Source organism: Tympanuchus pallidicinctus, unplaced genomic scaffold (assembly GCF_026119805.1).
Source record: "Tympanuchus pallidicinctus isolate F22 unplaced genomic scaffold, pur_lepc_1.0 scaffold2, whole genome shotgun sequence".
NCBI classification, from domain to species: Eukaryota; Metazoa; Chordata; class Aves; order Galliformes; family Phasianidae; genus Tympanuchus; species Tympanuchus pallidicinctus.
Window position 1 is genome coordinate 44,876,201 of NW_026294721.1, and position 25,920 is coordinate 44,902,120.

Below are 25,920 nucleotides of genomic sequence, written 5' to 3' on the forward strand. Positions count from 1 at the left end.
TGCTCATCCTACACTACGACCTTTCAGTGCAGCTTTATTTAGTAACTCTGTAACAATTGTAAGTTTAAAATTAGCCTTTGTCTTTCAGCATTCCTGTTTACCAGATGGAATGAAAATATGAAGTAGGCAGCACATGTAGAAATGCGTAGCTTATTGCAAAGAAACAAGTATTTAAACAATGCTTGTCACAACTCAGTTCAGGTAGAAGTCCCACATCAGCTGTATGCAAACTGAGACTCACAAATTGAAGTTATTTCCAGATCATACAGATAGACCTATGAAGTTATCTGTGTCTTTTAAAATTTATTTTTGGAAAACCTGTAGCTTTATCAAGTTCACTGATCAGAATGTTCATTTGATTGCCTTATAAAGCATTGAGAAGAGTTGTGCGTAGCTATACTGAGAAGTTTCTGTTGTGTTTTTCTTTCATACAGCCAAATTCAATAGCCAAATTCATGTGCTAAATGAAGTAATTACTGATCTTTTCCACAGACATGGGTGGAACTGCTATTTAAAGCAATATTTACCCGTATGTAGCCAACAAATGTACAGTTGAAAGAGTAGAGCAGTTAAGACAGTACTTTACAGGTGTTATAGTCGGAAAGATTATCACAGTGGAAAAAAGACAATCACAAAGAAATGCTTATCCTTATCCGAGGATCTAGGCTCACAGTGGGAAAACTCCAAAAAGGAGGGATTTCCAGATATCCTTCCCCAGTGGCATTCAACCCTTAAATGGGGGTTCGGTCACACAGGTGAATTGCCTTCACCTGTGCTCCCACAGCTGACCCAATCATTGCCTCAGGTGATCAATCAGTGGTTCAGGCCCTGACTCAGATCTCAGACAATAACTAACCCCCTTCTTGGCTACGAAGGGTGAAATTTTGGAAAGCGTGTTTCAAGCACAGAGAGTTAGTACCAAAGAATGGAAATAGTAGGTCAAACCTGCATATTGTGTATATTTCAGTCATTTAAGAAGAAATGAATATTTACAGCAGCATAATTAAGCACCTTCTGTTTCAAATTAATAAGTTACATATTTACTTATTTGCATAAACACAGATTTATGAGCTGTTCACCACTTGCAGGAGATGCAGGTTCAGCATGCATTTAAGAACATATATTGGCTGTTACATAGCCCAGTCTGTATGGGCTATTACAAATATACATAGTTTGAACAACACTTGGCCAGAAGAAAAAGGGAACAAATAGCACAAGGATTAAGTAAGCTTTCTCAATTATCTCAATTAAAAGACTGAGACACTTCATATTCATGACAACACTAGCCATTGCTGTACAAAAATAGGAACTCAATAAACCCACAAGCCATTCCCTTTCAGGAACTAGTTACATACCTTAGGAAGCACACGAAGAAGACCCAGCAGTCTATCACTCCAAAAAGAGGTCCCAAGCACCAGGATGAAAGCAGGGCTTTTTCTCTTAGTTTGCTAGTAACCCTTTTACTTTTCCATTACTGCAATAATCAAACAGTTCACTAACCCTACATCAATAATAACAGCAAACACCAAAGGGAAGGCTTGCTTCCTTTTTATTTCCCTGGGATCCTCATCAATTATTTGACTTTATTGTGCTCTCTAATTGGTAGGATTCCATCTCCAAATTACCTTTTTATCACCTGTTTTCATTTCAGAGCCTCTGTGCTCAGGTGATCGCAGTTCTTCTCCAGCATGGATGTACTCATGGCTAATGAGGCCCATTATTTTGGTATGAACATCATCAGTCAGCATCAACAACTCTTCTTCAGGTCTTTTCTTAAGCAAGGAGGGCTGATGTGCATCAGATCCTTTCCCACCCAGAATTGATTTATTTCTTTGCAGCTGCTGAGACTTGGCATTTGTTTTCAGCAGCAGCACTTTAACTGCTTCTGTCTATGTGGGCATCCTGCTCTGACAAAATTCAGAAAGAGCATGGTTGTCAATCACAAATTGCTCACACAGTACAGTCACCAGACTCTGCTCCTCAATGACAGAGAAAATAGCTAGGGGAATGTATTCAGGTAGGAGACAAGCTGAAGTTAGGCTAGATTAGGCCTAATGTCTGTTATAAATATTAACTTCCAAAAATATTTTAGAAATACATTTAGTTTGACACAATTAGACTATAATGGGAACTATTCACAGATGGAGACATCCTCAATGAGTTGTATAGGCTAACTGGCTCCTAAGACATATGGGTCCAATGTTAAGATCAGTTGTAATTTCTGACGCAGTTCTTCACGTTCCTGAATAGGGCACATAGTGTTCCCAGAGCATTAAGAAAGACCGCGTGAGCAGAACTAAGTGCTTCATATTATGCAGTGGACATAGTATCCTGAGCTGAATTAATAGACTCATTTAACATAATAATGACATTTCATACCCAGTTACTGCAGATTCCCATGATTCCATGAGATCACATTGAGTACATTGCTGGCTTCTTCCTCTTTCAAATTCGCAAGCACTTCCCAGTGGTGAAATACTTCTGTTCCTCTGCACCCTCTACCATGGGAAGCCACACCCAAGCAGGCAGTGTACTGAACGCCATGCTGAGTGAGCTAAGCAGCTGTGAGGGGATAAGGGGATTCTAAGACAACTGTCTGTAAACTTGAGTAAGGTACACCAAGGAAGGAGTAAGAGGAAAAAAAGGCGCTCATACTAATTCTATTATGAAAACAAAACAAAACAAAAATTCCAACTCTTTAAAGATTTGCATACAGTGCAGGTCTTTGTATTCTTGGGAAAAAAATAAATAATTCACTTCTATGCCTGTGTAGTTGGTGGGAGAACCACTCCTAGCGTGTGTCATAACCCTAGCTGTCTTTGGTACAATTCCTGCTGACTGGATAAAACTGTTTTCTATGCTTTCCAGGCATATCTGACCCTTAGTGGAAATGCAGTGAATATTTGGCAAGCAAGGTTTGTAACCCTGCTCCAAGGGACTTTTCTGTGTCCTTATGCAGCTGGGGTTTTGGATTTAGGAAGAGCAGCAAAAGCATGGGTTGGAAGAACTTTCCTTCCTGGCTTAGTGCTGCCTTCTCCTACAGCAGGACTGTGTCCCTGGACTCAGCGAGTCTGGTTTGTAGTCCTGGAGTCTGTTAATCAATAACTGGTGGATGTGCTGCTAAAGGATATTCCCCAGCAAATAATGGCACAAGGAGGTTCAGTTCACGTACAGATGTAGGTCAGGATTGGCTGGCAATGAAACTGTTCCTTTAAACTCTAAAACACAAGATACTGAATGAGGATGTGCATTTGGTCACTCCATGAAAACTGATGAAGGGTGAAACAGCCATGCTTTGTCAGTCATGGTGTGTTCCAATTACCTCATTTTTCATACCGAAGTATGGTTATTGTAGCATCCCTTTGTGAATGTTGTGTAGGTTACAAAGCACATGGAAGTGATGGGAGTACAGAAAATGATCCTCACATCAGTTGGTCTGCCAAAGCCTTTTCCCACCACTGTTACTGATTTTTCTGTGTGTGATTTCTGCATACGTACATGTATGTGTATGTACATATATGTATATACATACGTATTTATGGGGGGGTTGGACTCGATATCTCTTCCAATTCTGCAATTCTGTGATTCTGTGTCTAGATACAGTTGTACAATTGTAAATAGTAAGCCAATAATAGTGGTGTACCAACATTACTGTTGGCTTACCAATTATTACAACATTAACTTTAATAAGGCTGTCTGCAATTCATGGGAAAAGTTGTTTTAAAAGAAGGCACCCTTTTAAGTGCACCTTTTTTTTTTCTTCCTTCTATGTACAGCATTTTAGCTATTTTAATGCTACCACTTGATTCTAAAATACCTTTATTCACCATAATTTTAATAACTTTTTGAGCAGTTGCCAGTTTAATTTTCAGTGTGTGAAAATTGGAGCTAAATTATTTATTACTTCCAGCAAATGTCTTTCACAATTTTATTTAATTTTTTTTCATCTTTTTTAATGGGTCATAAAATGGCAGCCTTTTATTGGATGCTCATAAAGTAAGGAGCAAATGAATACTTTGCAAATAGGTGACTGTGTATTGAAATGTCAGTTGTATTTCATAGTCTTCATACCAGAGTCTTCAGACCAGAGCTGGAGTGACATATGGCAATGGGCCATATGTCTTTTGTAACAGTAAAACAGCCATGCACATAAAGGAAAGAAAGAACTGCAATTGTTGGGGCTTCTCAAGTTACATTTTTGCTAAATTGTGGATAAGAGCAGCCAGTGGTCCATGATGGATGCAATTCAAAGTTGCAAGAGTCTGCAGGTTAACTTCGGTCATAAAGAACATTTTTTTTGAAACTCTACTAGATGAAATTTTCCAGGATTAATTCTCATCTAAAAAGTGATACTTTCTGACAAAAGACAGGAAAATCCTTCCCATGCTCAGCAAGGGTTATGAGCTGCAAATAGATGTTTTTTCCTACTAAAAGAAAACAAGTCTAAAAGTATGGCAAATTATACATTAGACTCATGTTACATAAAAACAATCAAACTCATGAATATCTGCACATGTTAATTATACACGGTTATTAAATCAAGTTTGCCATCTCTTTGGTTCCACTTTACTCAAGCACCAATTGGTAGAACCTTTAACAGTCATCCTCAGGGTCTGCTTCCCCTTCCCGTGTAATGGAAATCCACACCACAAACCACACTGATTGCTTGACACAGCAGAGGTGAGGTTTTTGTTTGGGTTGCCACAGCAACACCAACATTGGTACTTTCTGGTTCTTTGTGGGTTTACTTCAAGGTTGACCCGAGGAGATGCTCTATTTTGCAGTAGCTTTCATAGCAGAGTTCAGCATTTATTTGCATTTTGTGCTGGTACAGAACTAGTGTAATTCCAGCCTTGCCATGCAAAAATACAGCTGTGCCAAAAACTCCATGTTACTATGTGGAAAAAGTGGCCTTGTGCATGTCACTTTGCTGTTAGAATGTGCTTACCCTCACAGTGACTTAAGCACAGCGAGGATTCAAATGCTGGCCTCATAGTACTTTTTACACTCCTGGGCTGTGACACTGACACCTCTCTCCTCTAGTCTCACTCTCAACAGACATCAGTGGAAGGAGGGACAACCTTCTTGGGCATTTGGAAAGCAGTGAGGATACTGTGGCTAGACACATAAATCACATAAATAATTGATGGCAGCCACAATGACTTACAAATGAGGCACTCACTGCCTGCTGAGACATTTAAAAAAGTAATTCTGATTATTTCCACCATAGCCTTACAGCTAGGTGATCAAAATCCGCTGCTTCTTCCCTTGTGGTCTAAGTCTACCATGCAAAATCTCTTCTGTCTCATAAACTATACTGCTTTGGTCTACAGCTGACATTGCTTCTGCTTTTAGCTGCCTTGAGTTTCATTGGGACCTTATTAAAGAGTGCAATACTCACAAAATACTAACAGTCAACCATTAGAAATGATGGTGCCCCAAACTGATCATCACTTCTGCATGTCATTTTGTTTTCAGAATGTTTTCAGTTTGTGCAGAGTGCTGAGCTAAATGCCTTGCACAAGAATAGTTTACAGTAAATATGATGTATTTATACATGGGGCTTTCCTTAGACATTTGCAAACATGCATATAGAAGAAACAGGGTTCTTATTTTGTTGAGCTCCTAGGAAACAGAAGTACACACAGGTAGATGCTGAACAAATGGGAGAAGTGCCCTCCTTATACCCTACAGACATGACAGTTTCAGGAAGGAAGTGGTTTTGCATGTTGACAGGTTCATCCGTTTGAAGATGAGATAATTATCTGTATGAGTTCACTCTGTAGCTTCTAGAACTGAACGAATATGATCAACTCCTATGACAGTCTCCAATGGCTCATTCCTGCAGCTGTGTATCAAAATGGAAGCTGATACAGAAATGGGTTGTTCCAGCTGCATGGTATCTGCGCTGAGAGCTGATGTGTTCAGTGATCCTGCTGCCTGAGATGATACTTATCAGAAATCTGACAGTGAAAGGGTATTGTGAAGTTTGGTAGTAGTGTGTAGGCACACAACTATTGGTAAACTCCCCATTTTTCTAACTGTAATAAGTGACACTGCATGAGCAGAGCTTATCAGAGGCCAGCTCTGTGTTGCAAACCCTTAATTCACTCATCTACGCTATCTGAGCTATTATGCTGCATTCTTCTTAGATTGTTGAAAGCTGCATGGTACCTGGACAGTGCTCCTTTCCTTTAGTGTGGCTGGAGATAATTTTCAGTGCAGTTTTATCAAAAGCCTTTGAGTTTCCTGCTTTGTTCAGTTTGCCAGCGAAGTACATAAAGAAAAACAACTTCATTTCCTGTTCAGTGAATGATACAAGCCCTGCATGTTTCAGCTTAGACCCATCAAACTCTCGGGGACAAATAGGGCAGCTATGAAGCACTGCTAGAGAACAACAAGTAGAGGTGCTCTATAGGTGGCAAGAAAGAACTGGTCGCAGAAACTGAAGAAAATAGCCTATGTTGCAGCAGGAGTATGATGCATGGCATGAGGAGTGAAGAGAAGAAAAAGAGTGACTTCTTTTGCTTCTTTTGCACTAATGTGTAAGAGAGAAATGATATGGGAAATTTAACAGGGTTGATGACTAGGTTTGAAAGCTGGAACTTTTCTGGGGAATACAAAATAACCCAATACCCAAGTCACATGCCCAGGAATTCCCAGCTAGTGCTGGCAATGGCAGTCAGTCACTGATGTACCTTTCTTTGCAACCATGTTCATCTGGGACTGGTAGCAGCATGTCAAACAGCTCAACAAAGTGCCAGAGGGTAAAAACATTGTGAAATGATATTGGAAAATATTAAAATATTCCTGACCAAAGAAACCACGTGAGTCAGGAGGAAGGATGATTTTGCCAAGAAGCAAAGGAAACTGATTGGATAGCAGAAGAAAATCCATAGGAAATCAAGGAATAATGTTCACTTTTTTATTTATTTTATTTTATTTTATTTTATTTTATTTTATTTTATTTTATTTTATTTTATTTATTTTTAATGAAATGGGGAAGGCATCTGAAGGCAGTTTGGAAATTGGATCCCAATTGCTTGAAGTAACTGTAGTCAGATGTTCCTGGCCAAAACCAGAAGTTCTTCACCAATACATAGGCAGCTGTTGTTGATCTCAGTGGAGTTCTGAACAACAAAAGAGTAGAGAAATGAGAGATGAGTAAAAGCAAAAATGTATTTAGACAGTTAAAGTCTGGGAAATTAAAAAAAAAATGCACAAAATATGTAGGGATTTAGATTCACATGATACGGTAATTTAAAAATCAAAATTACATGGTGTACTACAGCTGGATATAGCATAGTTGGAAGGCTGACCAGAATTCACACTAAGCAACACAATCCCAATTATAGCATCTGTCACCATTACTTGAGAAAGTTCACAAAAAGTATGAAGGCTGAATAGCTTTTGTACTTCGGAAACATGACCACAATGAATGCCTTTTTTTGGGTGTACTCAAGTCCAAAATTTGGTGTGGAGCCTATGGCCCGTTACTCTCTGACTCATGCTTTAAAAAGACAAGGCCAAAGGGGGGAAATGAAGTATATATGAGAACAATCTCTTCTCTCTGGATTTGGACTTAACTGAAATGTTGCATTCAAAAATACTCTCTGTGCTGTGATTTCTTCTGTATTTCTGGGCTGAGTTCAGCTTTCAGTTACACCTGTACAGCCCTAGTTAGAGCAGTGATATGACAAAAGTGGTGATGCAAAAAGATGTGACTCTATAATGCTGGAAAGTTTACTGGGATGCAGTTCAGTGACTTGGACTGAAAATCAGTGTGCTGTGTTTATGATGTGCAAATCTTCAAAATATTAAAGAGTTGAAACATACACATTTCTTCTCTGCTTAACAAAAGGCATGGAGTGAAATCCTCTTGCACTGCACTGAAGTCAGTAGGATCATTTTGCCAGTTACACTCAAGCAGGATTGTTATGTTAAAATTTCCCACAGCATTTCTCACTGAAATGGCAAAGTGAGAAATTGAAAATAAAATAAACAAATAAATAAAAAAGCACAACATCTAAAATTTCATCACAAACCGAAGGTTTTTTTGCAGTTTGCTTTATTTAGTTGGGAGAGAATTCAATTAATTTTTTATTTTATCTGTTCTGATTCACTCACTCCTGTAGCAATTAGAAGTAAATTATTCTTTCTGTTAGATCAATTATTCATAACACAGACCATTTAAAAATGAGTTTAGTGGAAGCAACTTACTTCATTTTTACTTAAATTGAAAAAGAGATTAGCCAAATTAGTTAAAATAGCTCTGAACTCCATATTGACTAAAGCGTTTGTGCCAGAATAAAAATTGATGACATCTAAGAAGAATGCTATAAGTGATTAATCATTTTAGTTCATGGATATCTATATTTTTATTTAATTACAACTACACATAACATAAACTGTTTGAATCTAGGGAATGAAAGCCAGAGATGCTGAAGAGTCCTCTTCTGTTTAACATTCGCCATGTGTTGTTTTCTTCTAGGGTTAATTTGTAAAATGTAAACCACATACTATTTGCACGCAGTGTTTATGTACTATTTATAGAAAGTCTTGACCATTTATAATTATTCGACATTTTTATCCACAATGTCTGTGTATGACTAAAGAGATGGTTATGGAGTAGACAAAATAATGCTATTTTTACAGTTGATGCGCAGTGTATTTTATGTGGAACATTTGGGGGTGTTTTATGTTGCGTGGAATAGAGAAGGGGTGTTCTCAGCTCTCTATTGAGAAGACTGAAATTATTTTTAACAGTCATCAACACAACCCCAGAGGGACATGGCAAGCAATTGCCTTCAGTTTTAAGTAGTGTGAACCAAAGAAAGTTCAATTGGAAATGAGCAAGGATTGGTTTCTAAGGACACCTGTCTGAGAACACCCACTCTGTTGAATGGAGTCTGTACGTCCCAGTGCCTCTGTAGTGTATATATGTCTTTACTGACTGCTTTATGGCTGCTGATTGTTTTTCCTTTTCATTCCAGAACTATAGAAGTTTTGGTGAGTTTGAACGAAGGGCAATCTTTCATGTCTAGCTCTTTGACAATCACCGCTTCAGAGTGTGTAAGTAAATAGAATCATAGAATCGTAGAATCATTTGAATTGGAAGGGACCCTTAAGGGTCATCTAGACCAAATCCTCTGCAATGACATGCACAGCTAGTCAAGTTGCTCAGAGCCTCATCTTGAATGTCTCCAAGGACGAGGCTTCCACCGCTTCTGTCAAAAAATAGCTCATATCATTCCATGTAAAATGTTTCTATTTCTGTTCCTATTTGATCACTGCACTTCTCCCAGAGCAGAGAACCTCAATGCATGGCAAGTCTCTTAAATGGTTGTAATGCACAAATCCACTTTACTAGAAACACACTTGTGCAGACAAATGCAGAATATAGAGAATTTAACAATGAATGATTTTGAAGAATCATGGAATCATGCATATATATATGTGTTCTAAGTAATCTTCTCCATATTTCAAAACATGCTTAGAATCTGTTTTATAACACTAGAGCACTCCACATTAGGCTTCAGATGCTTTGAATTCTTTGATAAAGTGAGTGATGAGGGCTACAGGTCCTCCTTCAACTGTTGCCGCAAGATCCATGCAGTGTGTTCCTTCTCTGTGCAGGGCTTACGTTTTTCTATAGCCTGCAAATTGTGTTTTGCTAAATTTATTACACCAAATTACATTACTGAAGTGTGCAGCTGTGGCTTTCAAATACTGGGAAGTGTCCATGCCATTAGAGACCTGCTCACTGTAAGCATACTATGAACCAGGCGTGACACAGTCACCTGGGGTCCATCCCAGAACATCTCTACTTCAGAAGATCCATGGAAGCAGATTGAAGCTGAGGAGTGTGACTTCTGTGCAGCTTTCCCATCAGGCACAGAAGCACATAGAACAGTGCCTTCTGCTCATCAGCATGTATTTTTCCAACAGTATTTTTATCACTCCTAGGTAATTAACCTAAAAGAGAAAAAATAGAAGTTTTTTCTGTTCATTTTAGAACTAAACACTTGCATAGCTGAAGAAGTCAAAGTTATCTTGTTTCAGCCCTTATGTTTCAGGAAGAAAGCCTGAATGAATTCAGAGCTGAGGAGACACATGCTATACAAACTGCATTCTCTGTTTAAAGGGCCGATTCATGATTGCAATCTTACATCAATACACTATGAGCAGCCTTTCAGCATGATGATGTAAGGAGAGTGCAATCACAGGAGGATGCTGAAACTACCAGTGGGTTGCTTTTCTCTTTAGTTGAGTCTTTTCAGAAAGAGCATACACAGTGAGTTTATTTCCATGGCCCCTTAAAAGCTGCTGAGGTGGCTAACATAGGTAAAAATAAAGCACTCCTGCAAAGCAGATCATCCCACATTGCTGGGAAAAGCAAAATGACTTTTCCCTCTGCTTATAATGCTTCTCTTTGGTCAAAAGTTCTAACTTATGACACAAACAATCAGAACAAACAGAAAAAACAGTAGAACTTTTGATGATCCCCCCCCCTTTTTTTTTTTTGGTCTTTCATACATATTGCAGCAAAGAAAGCTCCATACACAGAGAAGTGCTGTTTCCATAGTAGCAGATGGGCAACTGCAAGAAATGGGTCACTGATAGAATTGTTCCACTAATTCTGATGGCTGAGCAGCTGATGTCTAGTTGGTGTCTGAGAGTTACAAGTTGCAGCCTCCTCTGCAAACACACGGTGCTGCAGAGGAAACAAACAAAAAAAATGCACTGCACTTAGGCACCGAGGCATGCATTTACGTATTTCTTGTAAACACAGCTTCTTTTTAGTTGCATCAGTCAGAAAGAAACTGTTTTGGGCCAAGTGGGAAAAGCAGGCAGGAATTCTTTGCAACATTCCCCTGATGTGCTGTCCTTCTGCTTTCTTCACAGTCCAGTGGCATAGCAGCCCTTATTGCAGTGCTTGTGCTGTTACTTCTGGCGGCGTTGGGGCTGCTCTGGTGGTTCTGGCCCCTCTGTTGCAAAGTGGTGAGTAAAGGCTATTAAAAAAAGTCACCAGGTTTGTGACTCACGACCATAACTCAAAATGTGTTGGAAAATACAGATAGGGCAGGAAATAGGTTAAGTAACAGGGGAGTTCCATGTGACAGAAGCCATCTGTTGAGGCACTTTTCTTTCATTAGTGATACGCAAGCAGAGATCAGGTTAAATGTTGTGGTCTGTGCCCCTAGCAGTACTCCTGGCATTTGAAGAGACCTGCAGACCATGAGGCAGTTTCAGCAGGCTGCTGTGCTGTTTGTCGGATTTCTGCAGTGAGCAGATGTGGTATATTTCTGTGAAATCTCTGAAAAAAGCCTGTTCTCTTTAATTTGAAAGTTGTTGGCCATAATGGCACACAGATGTTATTCTGAAATCAAGGACCATTTTAAAAGTACTATAGCTAAAATTGGTATTTGTAGTCCATTATGGGCTCTCGAGTTTGAAATCCCATATTGTCTTAATAATCCCTTGCAAAAAATTAAATTTTCATCTTGCACACATTACATCTCATTTCATCTGAGTAATGAACGTTCTTTATCCTTCCAGCAGCAATCAGCAATGCTGCTCCACTAACACTCCTTCCATCTCCTGGCATGCTGGGGCTTTTAAATTGGTGAAATTTAGTATTGATCCATGTCAATGACAGCACTGAGGACTAGAGAATCGGAGATTGCTCCCAGGCTGTTACTGCACTTTTTGTTATCTCAGGCTAGTAGTAGCAGGGGCATCAGAAAAGGTGGGCTTCTCCTGGTCCAGAGACAGCCAAAGTAGTCAAAAGCTTTGTCTGTTATGGTCTCTGTTATACCCCATAGAAGTTTTCAACCCCTGGTTCTTTCCTTATGGTTTCTGAGTCAAAAGCTACAAAATCTGCTCTGATAAAAAGCACTCTTCTGTCTCATTCTCCATATTAGAGTCCCATAAGAAATCTAGGTAGGCTTGAACAATAATTTATATCATGAACCTTCCCATGGAATAGGAGAAATCAAAATTATAAAGAAGAAAGCTTTCCATTTTCTTATTTTAAAATAATTGTCTCACCTTGATTCCTAATTGCCATTGTATGGTAAACCCTCATATACTGCACATCATATTTCTCCCAATATAGCAAATAGTGACTAGTGCCTCAGTCCCTTGAGAGCAGGAATTATTGAGAGCAGTACGCTGATGCTGGAAAGACAATCAGAAAGGTGCTTTCTGGATTTGTACATCAAGGTCCTACATAAAAAAAAAAAAAAAAGAAAAATTGAATTGAAGAGCAAAAACAGTACCTTGGGTGCACACAGATGCACCGTGACATTAAGGCGAGCTTCTGTCTGGTCTCATCTCTTTTGTGGAGCTCACTTGGGCATCTCCACAAAGAGCTTCAGTAAGGAGATGTAAAGAGACGTCCCTCAACTCTAATTCACCTTATGATTAAAGATGTTGGGTCCTGAGATTTACTCTGAGGAACTGTAACTTACCTTAAGTATCTTCTCTGGATATAGTATTTGGTATGTAATTGGCTATTGCTAGGGAAGCCTTTGGCTATATATTCATAGATTGTTACTAAGAAGCAACCTAACTTCTGTGGGAGCAATAAAATCATAGCACTTTAAATGTTCAGGCCCTGTTGTTTCCCCCCACCTCTCATGGGTATTATCTGCTTCCTTAAAAATAAAAGGTCTTTTTAGGTCATTGTTTGCTAAATCATTACTGAGATCCAAAACCACAGACTTACACTGAACCTATTACCACATTCTGACTTGTTCATTTATTGTTGTTTTGATGTCTGTTTCCTCAGATCATTATCCTGTGTGTGGTTCCTTTCTTTTCCTTCTATTCTGCCTCTGAAGCTCTCACATTACATGTTATTACCACTTCTGGATTAAGTACATTTGGGCTTTGGTGCCTGTGTGTTTGAGAAGACAGTAGCACATCAGGGCAGCCAGGAGGTCCTCTGCCCTTCCTCTGAAGCCTGGTGCAGTGGGGTGTCTGCTTTCATGGACAAAGACCAGGAGCAAGGATGAAAGCAGCAGCCCTCAACTCTTCTGTGCTTCAGAACCAAATGGAAAAGAGAAGGGAAAGGTGTTACTGACAGAACAGAATGGGTGACCAGAGTGCATGAATCTCTATCGCTTGCAGACAGCGTTGTGAGCTTCAGGAGGTTTGGGCACTCTGCTTTATCCTTGATATAAAGTCCACGTCGAGGTGGGGGACTCCTTTTTCTTCTTTCTTATTTTCCCTTTTCTTCCACTTCCACCCCCCTTCTTTTAAAGGCAGTTCACTGTTGACAGTTCTTTCACTCTTCCCTCAATATCAGAACATATGATCACATCAAGCTGGCTTCAGGCTCTGGTGCTGACATTTCCTAATGCCCACATCACGCGAACATTTGATAAGTGTTAATGAGCAGATCAAAGGGACTGTTGCCTGAAGCAACTAACTTTTTTTTTTTTTTTTTGGAAGAAATCGGCTTTCCTCCAAGCTCAAGTCTTCCTTCTTTGCAACTAAATAAAAGAGATGCAGACTTGCCTGGTGACAATGACGATAAAACAAAACAAAACAGAATTAGGAAGTAATCCATCTCTACATGTGGGTGACAAGACAGCAACCTTATCCAGAGTCTTTGTTACTTATCCAATCTGAATCAAGTTCAGGGAAAGTGAATTTAGCAATATTACAATACTCAGTAACTTCAGCTTCATGCTACATTTGCATTGTTTCCTGCCAAAACTGCATGGGTTCTTTGCATTTCCTTTTTTATTGAAATAGCTTTCCACTCATTTCACTTGAAATATCAGACAGGACTGAGAATATTCTTTGTGTGTGTGTGAATGTGTGCGAGGAGCCTGTGGAAACATAAGGATGCAGGCATTTACATTCCACTTCTGTCAGCAGGGTGAGTATCTGCTACTCAGAGCAGATTATTTTCTCACACCACTGTCACATTTAAAACAAGTTTCATTTTCTGAAGCTATTAGAAATAGCAGCTAATTAATTTATTGGTTAGTTTCAAATCAGGTCTACCCTATAACTTTAGGGAATGTAGCAGCTGCCGTAGGATTCAATCCTTTGCTCAGGGAGTCAAACAGAAACTGTCATTGACTCATGACTTTTGAAGTCCAATGAGGTCAACAAATAGAGTTTGTATTGATTCATTGGAGAAGAAATTTTGATTCCATCAGAACCAATGGGTGAAGGGCCCAAATGAACTGTAGCATGTGCCACAAAGAAGGTTCCTATGTGAAGCTGTCTTTGCTCAGGAGAGATTGCAGAACTTAAGAATCTTATAGCTGTAGAAAGTGGGGTGATAATACTGTTTAACATGTATTTATATATCTACTGTTTAACATATATCTATCTGCAACTAGCTTGGCCTTTTTGTCCTGGACACTGGCTGTCACGGCAAGAAAACTGGTGTTTTGGGGGTAATGGTTAGAAAGAGGCAAAAGAGAAAGAAAAATGACAATTAAATAAAGAAGAGAACGTGAACATGTACACTGAAAGTAGCATTTTACTGTTTACTGTTTTAATGCTGTGGAAAATCTTGCTCAGTACCTAAATATCTCTCAGAATCAGACTATGATCACTCTGGATTCTTCTTTCTCTCAAGTTAGGACAATAATTGCAATCTGGCTTTCAGGAATGTCTGACCAACTAAATAGCTGATTTCTGTGAAGTAATCTTAGAATTCCCGATGGCTGGTGGGAAAAATAGTCAGAAACGCTTAAGGAAAAACAATCGCTTGGCATCTTTTTGCAACATCTTACAGCAAAGGGATGTCTTATTAAAACTCATAACTGACTTCCCAATCCACTGGAAGCATCATAAACAAGTCAGTATCTTAAACCAAAGGTACCATGGAAGCATGTTTCCAAGGAGGCCATCACTTTTTTGTCTTATTTGATAGAATTTCTGTATCACTGCTAAAAGTACACAGCTTGTTTGGGCAATTAAACTCTTGGTGCAACTATGACTTGAAATGTAAGCTAAAAAGGAAAACTCTCAATTATTGGTCAGGTAAAACAATGTTCTTTTATATATGATGCTATTCATCCATGCAATTACAGATTATCTGTAGGCAGTGGTAGAATTAAAGAAAGCACTATAATAATGCAGAGTGAAGAAAATAATACATATTTTAATTAAGGTGAAGTATATGGTTGCCCTTGTGGACAATTTTTGATGGGCTACTCCACAGCAAAAATAGACTCCTTTAGTTTCATATTTTTTAATCATTTCTATATGATATTCAAGCACAAAAAAAAAATGCCTCGATGTCACGGAAGTACTTCTTTTTTAGCTTGACTAGCCTGCTTTTCCTGGGGAAGGATGAATGCCTGTACTTCAGTTTTCACCTTTTTCATTTAAGCAACTTGCTACCTTTCTTTTCCCTCCGTTCACTGTTTGGTGGTTTCCTGTCAGTACCAGGAAACTCCCTGAGATTTACAGTACGTATGTGAGAAAGAGAACAACAAGAAACTGTAGGTAGAGGTTTAAAAATAAACGTAAGTGAATTACCATCTGAGTGATCCTTAACAAGTCACAGTTTTAAGAAGCCTTGCAAACCTAACTCCCACTTGCAGGCACTCTATGCTGAGCAGTTAAGGAGCTACATGCTTCAATTATTAGATCTGAAATGTGAGATCTGCGGAAATGATCTAGACGTCGAGAGGTGAAGCCTGAGCTACCAGAAGGCATTTCACACTTGTCATTGGGCCAGAAATTATCCATCAGCATGGCATGGCACAAAGAAGCAGGCATCTTGGCCCAACATTATGCAAGACCTCACATAGACCTACGGCTGCTTTTCCTCCCAGGCTTGCTAATTAACTCCATAGGATTTCATCACTGCCTATTACTTAGAATGACTGAGTCTTATCCGGTCAGGAAGCAAAGTGGCAGACACGTCTGCCCAAAGAGTGTCTGCCAGTCAATTGATTTTATTTTCTATCAGGCGGATGGTGTTAATTTCCAGAAGGCCTTGATAATCAATACCCAAGGGATGTAGCAGTAGTGGTTGCCAGTTTATGAACAGATGTTGGAGACTCAGACGGAAACTGTCCACTCTTAAAAAATTTTCTGCATGCTTTTTAATGCTGCCAGTGCAATTCCTTATTTTTTATGGTTTGTTTTTTTTTTTTCTGCTTTTTTAGGTCATCAAAGATCCCCCTCCACCTCCACCACCTCCAAAAGAGGTACAGTATAATACTGCGCCATACACCATGCTGGGTGATGATACTATTCCTCTCTGCTCATTTGTGTTCTGCAAATCTGGCTCCTTCTGTATTCTTTTGTAAATACCTGCTGAACAAGAAAGAACTGCCCTGTGAGAAGCCTTAGGCTGAGAGTGGCCAAAGTCCACTTTTCTACTCTTTCTCAGTCATCAGTAGTATGAATTAAGTCATTCAAGGTCACAGGGTCACAGAATCACAGAATCACCCGGGTTGGAAGGGACCTCAAGGATCATGTAGTTCCAACCCCCCTGCCTAGCAGGGCCACCAAACATACACGTTCAGATCAGGTTGCCCAGGACCCCATCCAACCTGGCCTTGAACACGTCCAAGGACGGGGCATCCACAGCCTCCCTGGGCAGCCCGTTTCAGGGCCTAACCGCTCTCCTTGTGAAGAACTTCCCCCTAACATCCAACCTAAATCTTTCCTCCTTCAACTTGGATCCATTTCCCCTAGTCCTGCTGTTGTCAGCCCTTATGAAGAGTTTACTCCCCTCCTGGGTGTAGGTTCCCTTCAGGTATTGATAGGCTGCAATGAGGTCACCCCGCAGCCTTCTCTTCTCCAGGCTGAACAAGCCCAACTCCCTCAGCCTGTCCTCATAGGGGAGGTGCTCCAGCCCCCTGATCATCTTAGTCGCCCTCCTCTGGACCCTTTCCAAAATCTCAGTGTCTTTCTTGTACTGAGGGCTCCACACCTGGACACAGTACTCCAGATGGGGCCTCACAAGAGCCGAGTAGAGAGGGACAATCACCTCCCTCTCCCTGCTGACCACCCCTCACATATCATATGTCATATCCATGTAACTGTTCAGTAGCTCTTCCTCAAGACAATTTAACATTTTCTCATTCCTCATTGAAAGCAGGAGGACCGAGTTGTCCTTACCTGACAATCCAAAGATTCATCATAGGACTTAAAACTGTGTGTTCCCACAGCTTTGGCATTTGAGACAGTGAGAGACCTTTATAAGGGAACTTATTTTCCTCTTATCAGCAGTAACATAGTAGAGGCTTTTTTGATGTCTTCAGTATTTTTGCCTCTTGGTGTTGACTTAGCTAATTGCTTGAGCATATTCAAGTGTGTTCTGACAGCAAAGGCCATGATAAGGTACCTCACTGAACAGAGGCAGCCAAGAGCAAGTTTGACATTGGTTGGCTTAGAAAACTGTGATTGGCTGTGTAACCTTTACTGCAGATCCACTGAATGCTGTCAGCTGAATCCCAGTGAGTGGGGCTGATAATCTGGCTCTTTGCAAGCATTACATTTTCAGTAGAGGAAGCTACCACTGATCCTTTTCTTTTTTGTTTGTGTGTTTTGCTTGTTTTTATTAATGCAAACAAAAAAAAGACAGGGCAAATGTATACTGATCTGTAGAATAAGCAGTTGGATTCCCCATTTGGGCTTTCCTAATGGATGCCACCAATACTTTTCTCACACAAACTCCTAAAAGAGTATTTCCAAACATGACCAGATTTTGCCTGGAAATGAGTGAACATTTGAGGAAACTAAAAATCTGGTTCTTCACATCTAAGATAGGAAAACATTTTCTTGTGTACTCTAATAAAAGATACTAGAAAGATACCTACTAAATAAATAAGTAAATAAATAAATATCTTTTAAAAGCAAGTGTGTTTCAATTTATTGACAGGAAGAGGAACAAGAACCCTTACCTACCAAGAAATGGCCCACAGTGGATGCTTCCTACTATGGTGGACGAGGAGTTGGAGGAATCAAAAGGATGGAGGTTTGTACAATATAAGGGTGATAATTCACTGAAATACAAGGTCTCTGAGGCTGCAAGTGGTGGAAAAAAAAGACTTTGAAAATGTACTGGAAATACAATGGTATAATGTTTGCTTCTTTCCCAATGACATAAGCCTTATGACATTTTTACCCTATCAAATAATTTTGACCCTGCTTATGAAAGAACAGCTTTCTGTAGTTCCATTTGACTGGAACTTTAAATAGCTGCTTGAAGACATGCTCTTTCCATCAAGCTAATGAGAAGGAGAGAGTGAGAGCCTTTTCTGAATGTTTTGGAAGAAATTACAGTGAAACATAAGTCCTCCAACTGTGGGCCAGCCAAATGCGTTGACAATGGTGATGCTAAGGAGAGGCTTGATCCCAAAGGAACTCACAGCGACAACAGTGCCTGTCTTTGAAGAGACACGATAGCATCATGTTAATTAAAACAGAATGAAAATGTGCACGTCCTTATGTCAGATTTTACAGTCAAGTCAGCCTTTATGGAATTTGCAAAGCAGTTTTCTGTCTTTAAGTTTAATCTAGGAAACTGTCTCTGAAATTCCCACCTAGGCCATATAGTTATGTCTTGATCAAACTATAAGTGTATCAGCCTAAGAAATGGTTTTGCCTGAGCCCTTTTGAAATGCAGCAGAAGAATGTGCAAGTTTAAAGTTCTATTGTTTATACGTGTTTCCTTTAGCAATTCAGAACTGCTAATTTAGAAGAGCCTCAGCTTTCAGAAACAAACCATTTTGTGTAGTGCTTTCCAACATAAAGAATAACAAGTCTGGATTTTTTCAAAGGAGCCATAATGAACCTCCAGGAAGAGGTTTCAGGGTTTGTAACATTACAGTTTGTACAGAGGATCTTGTCAAGTGAAACAGAAATCTGATATATATTCAGATGAACAGAAATAATATCTCTAGCATTAAGAAATACATTCTTATCACATGGCAAATATATGGTGTTTTCTTTTCAAAAGAAAGGAGGATAAAGTAATAATTAAGTTAAAAACATTTTTATCTGTAGTAGGAATAAAGATGTATAGTTGTAAGTCAAATTAAACTGCACAGACTCGTGAGAGGCCCCTTATTCTATGAAGCCGTGTCTCTGTTCTTCTCTGGAAGCTGGAGGTACTCAGCTGGTCACCTCACCTTAAATGTCACAGCACTTAAATACGAGGCTCTTCCTCTGTTCCATGGAACCTATAGTAATGGGGCTGAGGGAATGCTGGCTTAACTGCCTGTTTCCAGCTGTTTGCACCTTGCACTTATCACTGTCTTAGAGCATGATGAAAGTAAACAGATCTAAGAGAGGTTATTCCTTACCTGACAATGAGAGGGCAGTGGATTCTGTGGCCAATGAAAAATTGAATGGTCTAGTCATTTCATTTTCTTCAGCGTTTTTAGTTCAGATGGCAATTCAGTTACGTGGGTTTTTTTTCTTGCTTCTCTGCATTCTGTTCTTTTGCCATTCTCCTGACAGCTTGACTTTTGGGCTGTTTCCTTAGACAGAGAAAAGTAGAGAACAAACTGTTACATTTCCACTCAGCAGTCCTTCCCTACTTCCCTATGCTTACTCTTCTCTTTCAGGGCATTCCTTTCTTCCCCACTACTTTTGCTCCTCTGTGATAGACCATGATAACATAGCCAGGATGTTCACTCCTCCTAGATTTGTCTTCTGACATTGCTTCAAAGTTTTAAGATATCATTTCTGGATCTTACTCATTACAGACAATTGGTTTTAATGTCAAAGTTGTGTTGTCAGAATCTACAAATTTTGGTTTATTCTGGTGAAGCCATTTAAATCTGAAGGAGAAGGTCATTCCATCAGTAAGGAATCTACCATGTATCTCTAAATGGCTTTAACAGTGTTTAAAATACATTTTAACAACTTCATAAAAAACATTGTAAAAGTACCATTGATCACAGTGAAAGATACAGATGCATTTTAAAGACTCAGCAGGGTCTACTTGGACATGAAAGCCAATTCTAATATTGTAGAGACAAGACTCCCCTGTGAAAAGTAGATATCACTAAGCAAGCCAAGTGGCAAAGTCCAAAATAACAGTAAGGTTCAAAACAATAACCCTTCTAGGAAATTATGGGTTGTTTTTTTTTTTTTTTAACACAGGTGACATATAGCATTACAGACCAAATCAAGCTCTGTTGTACTTTGCTGCTCTCATTCTCTCTACTGAGATTACATTGTTAACAGACTCTTTGTGATGGTGATAAAATTTTCTTCCAGGTTATTTTGTATGTTTGAAAGAGGGCAGACTATGACTTGCCTGTATATTTCCCTCACTTTCCTTATCAGCATGTTTTGCATATGGAACTTAGGATGACAAAGAAAGCAGGTTGCTGCCAACCCTCATCCCATTGCATAGTGATCTCAGTACAGTATGGTGTCCCTAGCAAGACCTGAAGCAGCCTTCTTCCTTTTTCCTGGCAGCAGAAAGAAAACTCGGCTTATTTCTTTTTACAAAACAATCTTGTGCCCTTTTGCAGTGGGAGATTTGTTGCATCCCACTATTTTTTCTGCCCTTTTTTAAAGTGTTTGAATTGATAAGCAGCAAGATAGAAATGGGATATACCTACCAAGCAGTTGCAGTGATGCTCTTAATTCTTTCCCTGAGGGAAAGGGTGAGTATCTTCAATTATTCTTATTTTGATTCATCTCTTTTCATGCCTGGCATATCTAGTTAGGAGATCCCTGGGGGAAAAAAAAAAGAAAAAAAAAGTGTGTAGGTGGAGTTTTGTAAGAATAGTTTGCTTTTTTCAGTCAGCGATTTCATGACTCACCAGCATAAACATCACGTTTATGCAAGATCTACTGTCAGAACTTAATTTGCTGTCTTTTGGTTTATCACATCCTCCTTATACTCTAGCTTGAAAGAGGAGGCAGGGTATTCAGAGTCTTGCACTGAACATAATTGGGGCCACTTTTACCAAGAACTTTTAAGCTCCAACCATAGCTTTTATACGCTCTTTCAAGATGAGAAGTTAAGAGTCTTCCCTAGGCTTGTTTGCTTGTAGGATACAGCAAAAATAATTGCTGCACCATGTTTCCAATTATAGTAAGAAATAAGATTACCATAGCAAAAATCATCTCTCTTGGAGGAAAGATGTTTTTCTGTACTTTCTCTATATAGCCTGGTAATTAGAACCTTCTAGAGAAGTGGAAATAGGCATTTGTCTCATCAGCAGCAATACTCCAGGTTTCCATCCCCTTCCAACAAACATCCCCTTCCATGTATGTTTAGTGCTCTTAATGCAGTGATATAGATACTTACAGTTAGTTACATGTTTCACATTTACTTATGCAGGTGACTGCTTCATCTATATTTTCTCCAGTATGGAGAGCTACTTAAAAGTCTCTAAATAGCACCACTGAGTTTCTGTTCAGTAGTGCTGAAGTAACACCTTCCATCTAAACTGGGATTCTCAGGAAGCACACTGTGTTAGTAAATCTGGGGTGGCTGAAATCGAGGCTTTCATCAGTGTCAGGTAGAGGTGTAGGATAAATCAGATTTCCTGTCTGCTTTGCAGTCTGTGAGGTGTATGATAAGATTTTCTTTCCGTATTTCTCTTAATTATTTGCCTTTGTGAGATGGAGAAAAAAAAAAAAATCACACATATGCATTTAAGATGCTTGTTATCAAAAAGGAGGAGTGAACATTTTCTGTTCTCCTGTTAATTCAGAGTTTCTTCCAAATTTAAACTTTTTCAGCCATAGTTCCCTGGTCATTTGTCTGCATTGTATTTACATCTAAACTCTGGCTTTTTTTAGGTTCGCTGGGGGGACAAAGGATCCACTGAAGAAGGGGCTCGATTAGAAAAAGCAAAAAATGCTGTAGTGAAACTCCCAGAAGAACCAGAAGAACCTTTTCATCCAAAACCACCTAAACCAAAGCCTACCTCACCAGTCATTCAGGAGAAGTGGTATACACCAATTAAGGTAAGCTTTTTAGTCTTCAGTACAGTGTAGTTTTGTACTAAAGGTAGGACTTTGTGTGCCTTACTCATCTTACACAAGCTGAACTGAATATACTGAAATAAATGAGATTTTGTTGGTTTTATCATACTCAGAGTCCTGTTGCTCTGTTGCCACAGGGTCGACTTGATGCACTGTGGGCACTGTTACGAAGACAGTATGACAGAGTCTCTTTGATGCGACCACAACAAGGAGATGAGGTTTGTGCAGCACGAGTGTATCAATTGTGGTGGGCAAAAAAGGGGCATGTTACAGCCAGGGTATATCAGCTGCTGAACACTGGTAATTCCATGGCCTTAATGAAAGAAAGCAGTGCAATAGAAAGAATGGCACAACAGAAAAAAATAATGCATTGGTAAAAAAACGTACATTGAAAGATATGCATTCCCGTGTGTGACACATTTGAAGAGCTGTAGGAGCAAACTATTTCCTCTAAGTGAGATGGAAACTTCTTCTCAACACACTACCCCACCAACAGATGGGCATGGCAGATCAGATTCTCAGTTACCTTAAAGCAACAGTGTGTGAGAGCTGCTATTTTTGCAACATATCCCATGAAGACAACATAAGAATTAGAGATGTTAAAGAGAAGGAGCTACTTCTGATGGAAAGAGAGGTAATCACTCTTTAGGTTATCTGCCTGATAATAGGGCTGGTGGTTGGTGCTGTTCTCACATAAGAAAAAGTTTTATCTAGGGATTTATCTAGGACAAGGGCATGCATTTGGAAGTTGCAGAATGACAACTCGCAGAACTGGAGATAGGAAGTTGTACAATGAATGAATGTACAGGTGTTATAGTTACGAGGCATACTAGAGAGCTTGGCTACATAGTTATTACTCCAAAACAGAAAAGATAGGATGCTTACCCATATCAGGGCTCACTCACACAACTCCAGCCAAATGGATCTCCAGAAGAGATCCTTCCCCCCCGGCAGTCAGCTTTTAAAGGGGTCTAGGAGAGGTGCAGCCAGGCTCCACCCCTTCTAGCAGCACAGCTGGATTGCCTTCACCTGTGCTCCTGTTGCTGACTCATTGCTCGCCTCAGGTGATCAATCAGAGGTTCAGGCTGTGATTCAGCAGTTCCCATACAGAAGCATACTCTTTGTATGACTATCAGATACTGATGTTAGCGTTCTGGTTGTTATGTTTGCATGTTGTTTACTGCTTGAATGGGTTATTCATGTCATACGGAATAATGAACAGTAGTAATTTTTCATGCAAAATATACAGTACTTTATAGTACTTTAACAAGTAAATAGTACTTTAACAAGTAAATTCAATGTAAATAGAAACACTGATGCCTGATCTGGCTTTACCTGAACAGGCTACAATTGTCAGTCAGGCTCTGTTCTGAGGATTTCTGGCCATGAGAATGGCAATTACTGGAAATTCTGTGGTTCTGTGAAAATTGGATTACCAGGGAAGTCATTTTTGGCCCAGTAAGAAATCAGGCATCCGTCCTCTCTGGATTTGACAGAATGACATTGACCAACATCTTGGCTTATAAAAAACAGAGAGGTATCTCACTAACCTTCAGTATCTTTATTGAAAAGAGGAATAGAATTTCTACGAATGAATTGAGATCAAAATAATGATCATTAAGGTGTGACTTGTAGTACTGTAGGAATGCTATTTGTGCCTGTCTCAGTATTTTATATCTTGGAAGAAAAAAAAATACACCTCCCTAGTTCATGATTTGCTGGCTGCACATCCTATGCTGTTCCCCTGGTGAGTTGAAGTCAGTATGATAAGCAGACACGTATGTAGAGTGAAATACACATGTGCATGCACCTAACTGGGAGACACTGTTATGGCAAACAGCAGCAAAGCAGCTCTTTTATTTTCTTCCTTTTACTGCCTAGGAATTTGGTAGTTCCCACTTGCAGAAGAATTCACTGCTGAATTCAGTTCCTTGATCAAGTAATTGAAATTTAAGCGTGAAGTATCAAAGCAAATCTTCCTCCTCCCCCGTCTCCCACTCTTCCATGTTGCCAGCTAATGCTGAGATGGCCTGGTCAGAGGCTGCATGCAGCTGAGTGAAGGAGCTTTGATTACAGACGGCAGTCCTTGGAGCCATGCATTTTTCAGCCAGCAATGGTGAGGCTGGGGACGCCGGTACAGGTGTGAGCTAGCAGGTTGTTGATGACATCTGCACAGGTCCTCGGCAGCCTGCAGCGAGGCGGCTGGATTGTCAGCAGATGTAGTTGAGAGTGGCAGAACAGTTTTGGTCTCCCATTTGCCGCCTGGGGGCTGAAACACTAAAGGTAGATTGGGGGTGGACACAGCTGCGCTCCCAAACATGCCTCGGGCACAAATAAAGAGATCTAATATAGTTTGACTCTGTTGTGGTGGGGAGATGAGGATGGAGAGCCACTTCAGAGACAACTTAGCGCTGCAACATCTGCCGCCGAGTTCCCCGGGAGTGACAGGGGACAGCAGGTACAGATCGAAGTCCCCACACAAACAGCCTCCATTAAGCCATGGATCTTTTGAAGGGCTCCCATCAAACATAGTGGAGTCTGCGGCAGGAGATTATTTTGTTTTCAAAGCAATGTTTTGTTTTCTTTGCTAACAAGATAATTTATAAATGATTCATTACCCCATGTTCCTACTCGTATTTATGCTTTCTTTTCTTTATGTAAGGGGTAAAAAATAAGGAATCACTGTAGTTTTAGGGTAGTTTGTTAAACCACTTAACTGACCAAGGGTTTTAGGCAACCTTCAGCCCATAATGTTATTTTCAGTGTTATTTTGAATGCATGCATGAGGAGCATCTGCCATTGTTTCCATACTGGAACACCTCTGACATAGAGTTTACATGAGAAAGAAACTTGGCAGTGGTTTGCATTGTGATCATTAGGGGCCTATTCTCTTACAAAAATTCTTCAGTTTATTTTCTGATTTAGCACCTAGAGGTTGTCATTAATGTTCCTCAAATACTTAGTATAACCTTACTGCTTGCTATAATTTGCACAAAATTCTTTTAAGTCTACAAATGGCCCATGGCAGTCATAGTTAAGATTTTGCACAGTAAGAATGCGAACATATGTGGCTGGGAAAAGGAAAAAAAATCCATAGTTCATTCAACAATAGGTTTCTATAGTAGAACTACAGGGCATTTCTAGTTTTTTTGATGTTACAAAAAAGCATAAGAAAACCACACTCATATATATAATTTTAAACCTGTTAGCTTTTACATGCTTCAAAGATGAATTTGTAGTAATGGCTGCAAAATTCATAGGAACATCTGTTTAATGTAACGTTACTTTGTGTGTGTCGCTATGTTATGCAACAGAATTTTGTGTTGTAATTCTGTTAGCATCACAACTTCACAGTTCAAAAGACTTTGACATTATGATATTCTCTGAGATGAGGCCCATGTTGCTATTCCCTTTGTGTTTGTTCAGTAGTTTCTACACTGGGCACAGGCAGAAAACATTAAATCATTCGTTCAGACTGTCAGTTAGAGAATATAAAAGGAACTGTTAGAAGGCTGAGGCTGGGAGTCCCTTCACTGAGAGTGAGCTCTCAGTGTTTTGAATCAAAGACCAACTGCAGTGCCTAGGACAACCCCAAGTTTCAGTTCTACACCATGCTTTAACAGGTACCAATGAAAAGTTCAACTGCTTGCACCTAGCAGCAATTTGCATTACCGTGGGATACTTTTCACTTGAGCTCTTAATTCACTGATAATATGGAATGATGTAGAAGCAATGATATCAAAGAAAACATTGGCTAAGAATTTTAAAAGAAACCCAAGAATTCATAAAGTAATGCTTATCTTTATTTGGGATCTCCTGAACGGCTGCAGTGGTTGGAAGATGCAAAACTGGTTATAAAGTGAGAGGAGAGGTAAAGAGCACCTCTTCTTCTTCAATGTTTTCTGCTTTCTGCCATTTCTCCAAGCAAAAATTTGTCTGTGCAGACCGAAACTGGAGCCAGTGTTTTTCCTA

At 39.6% G+C, this 25,920-nt stretch overlaps 1 protein-coding gene and 1 long non-coding RNA gene across 3 annotated transcripts in view; one reads left to right on the forward strand and one right to left on the reverse strand.

Annotated features, from left to right (window-relative positions):
* The window catches only part of ANTXR2 (ANTXR cell adhesion molecule 2), a 100,003-nt gene that overhangs the window by 38,290 nt on the left and 35,793 nt on the right, over window positions 1-25,920 (forward strand). The window contains exons 11-16 of the mRNA XM_052681879.1: window positions 8,994-9,072; window positions 10,906-11,001; window positions 16,149-16,190; window positions 17,873-17,968; window positions 21,763-21,930; window positions 22,086-22,166. Coding sequence (XP_052537839.1) covers window positions 8,994-9,072; window positions 10,906-11,001; window positions 16,149-16,190; window positions 17,873-17,968; window positions 21,763-21,930; window positions 22,086-22,166 — 562 coding nt within the window. The remainder of the gene's footprint in view (window positions 1-8,993; window positions 9,073-10,905; window positions 11,002-16,148; window positions 16,191-17,872; window positions 17,969-21,762; window positions 21,931-22,085; window positions 22,167-25,920) is intronic.
* The window catches only part of LOC128080069 (uncharacterized), a 222,144-nt gene continuing 214,137 nt past the window's right edge, over window positions 17,914-25,920 (reverse strand). The window contains exons 4-6 of one of the 2 annotated variants that reach the window (XR_008206478.1): window positions 20,571-20,685; window positions 19,299-19,475; window positions 17,914-18,018 (exon numbers count right to left, since the gene is read on the reverse strand). This is a non-coding gene — a long non-coding RNA (uncharacterized LOC128080069). Of the gene's footprint in view, window positions 18,019-18,249; window positions 18,381-19,298; window positions 19,476-20,570; window positions 20,686-25,920 lie in introns of those variants that run through there. The other variant, XR_008206477.1, reaches the window with a different exon arrangement.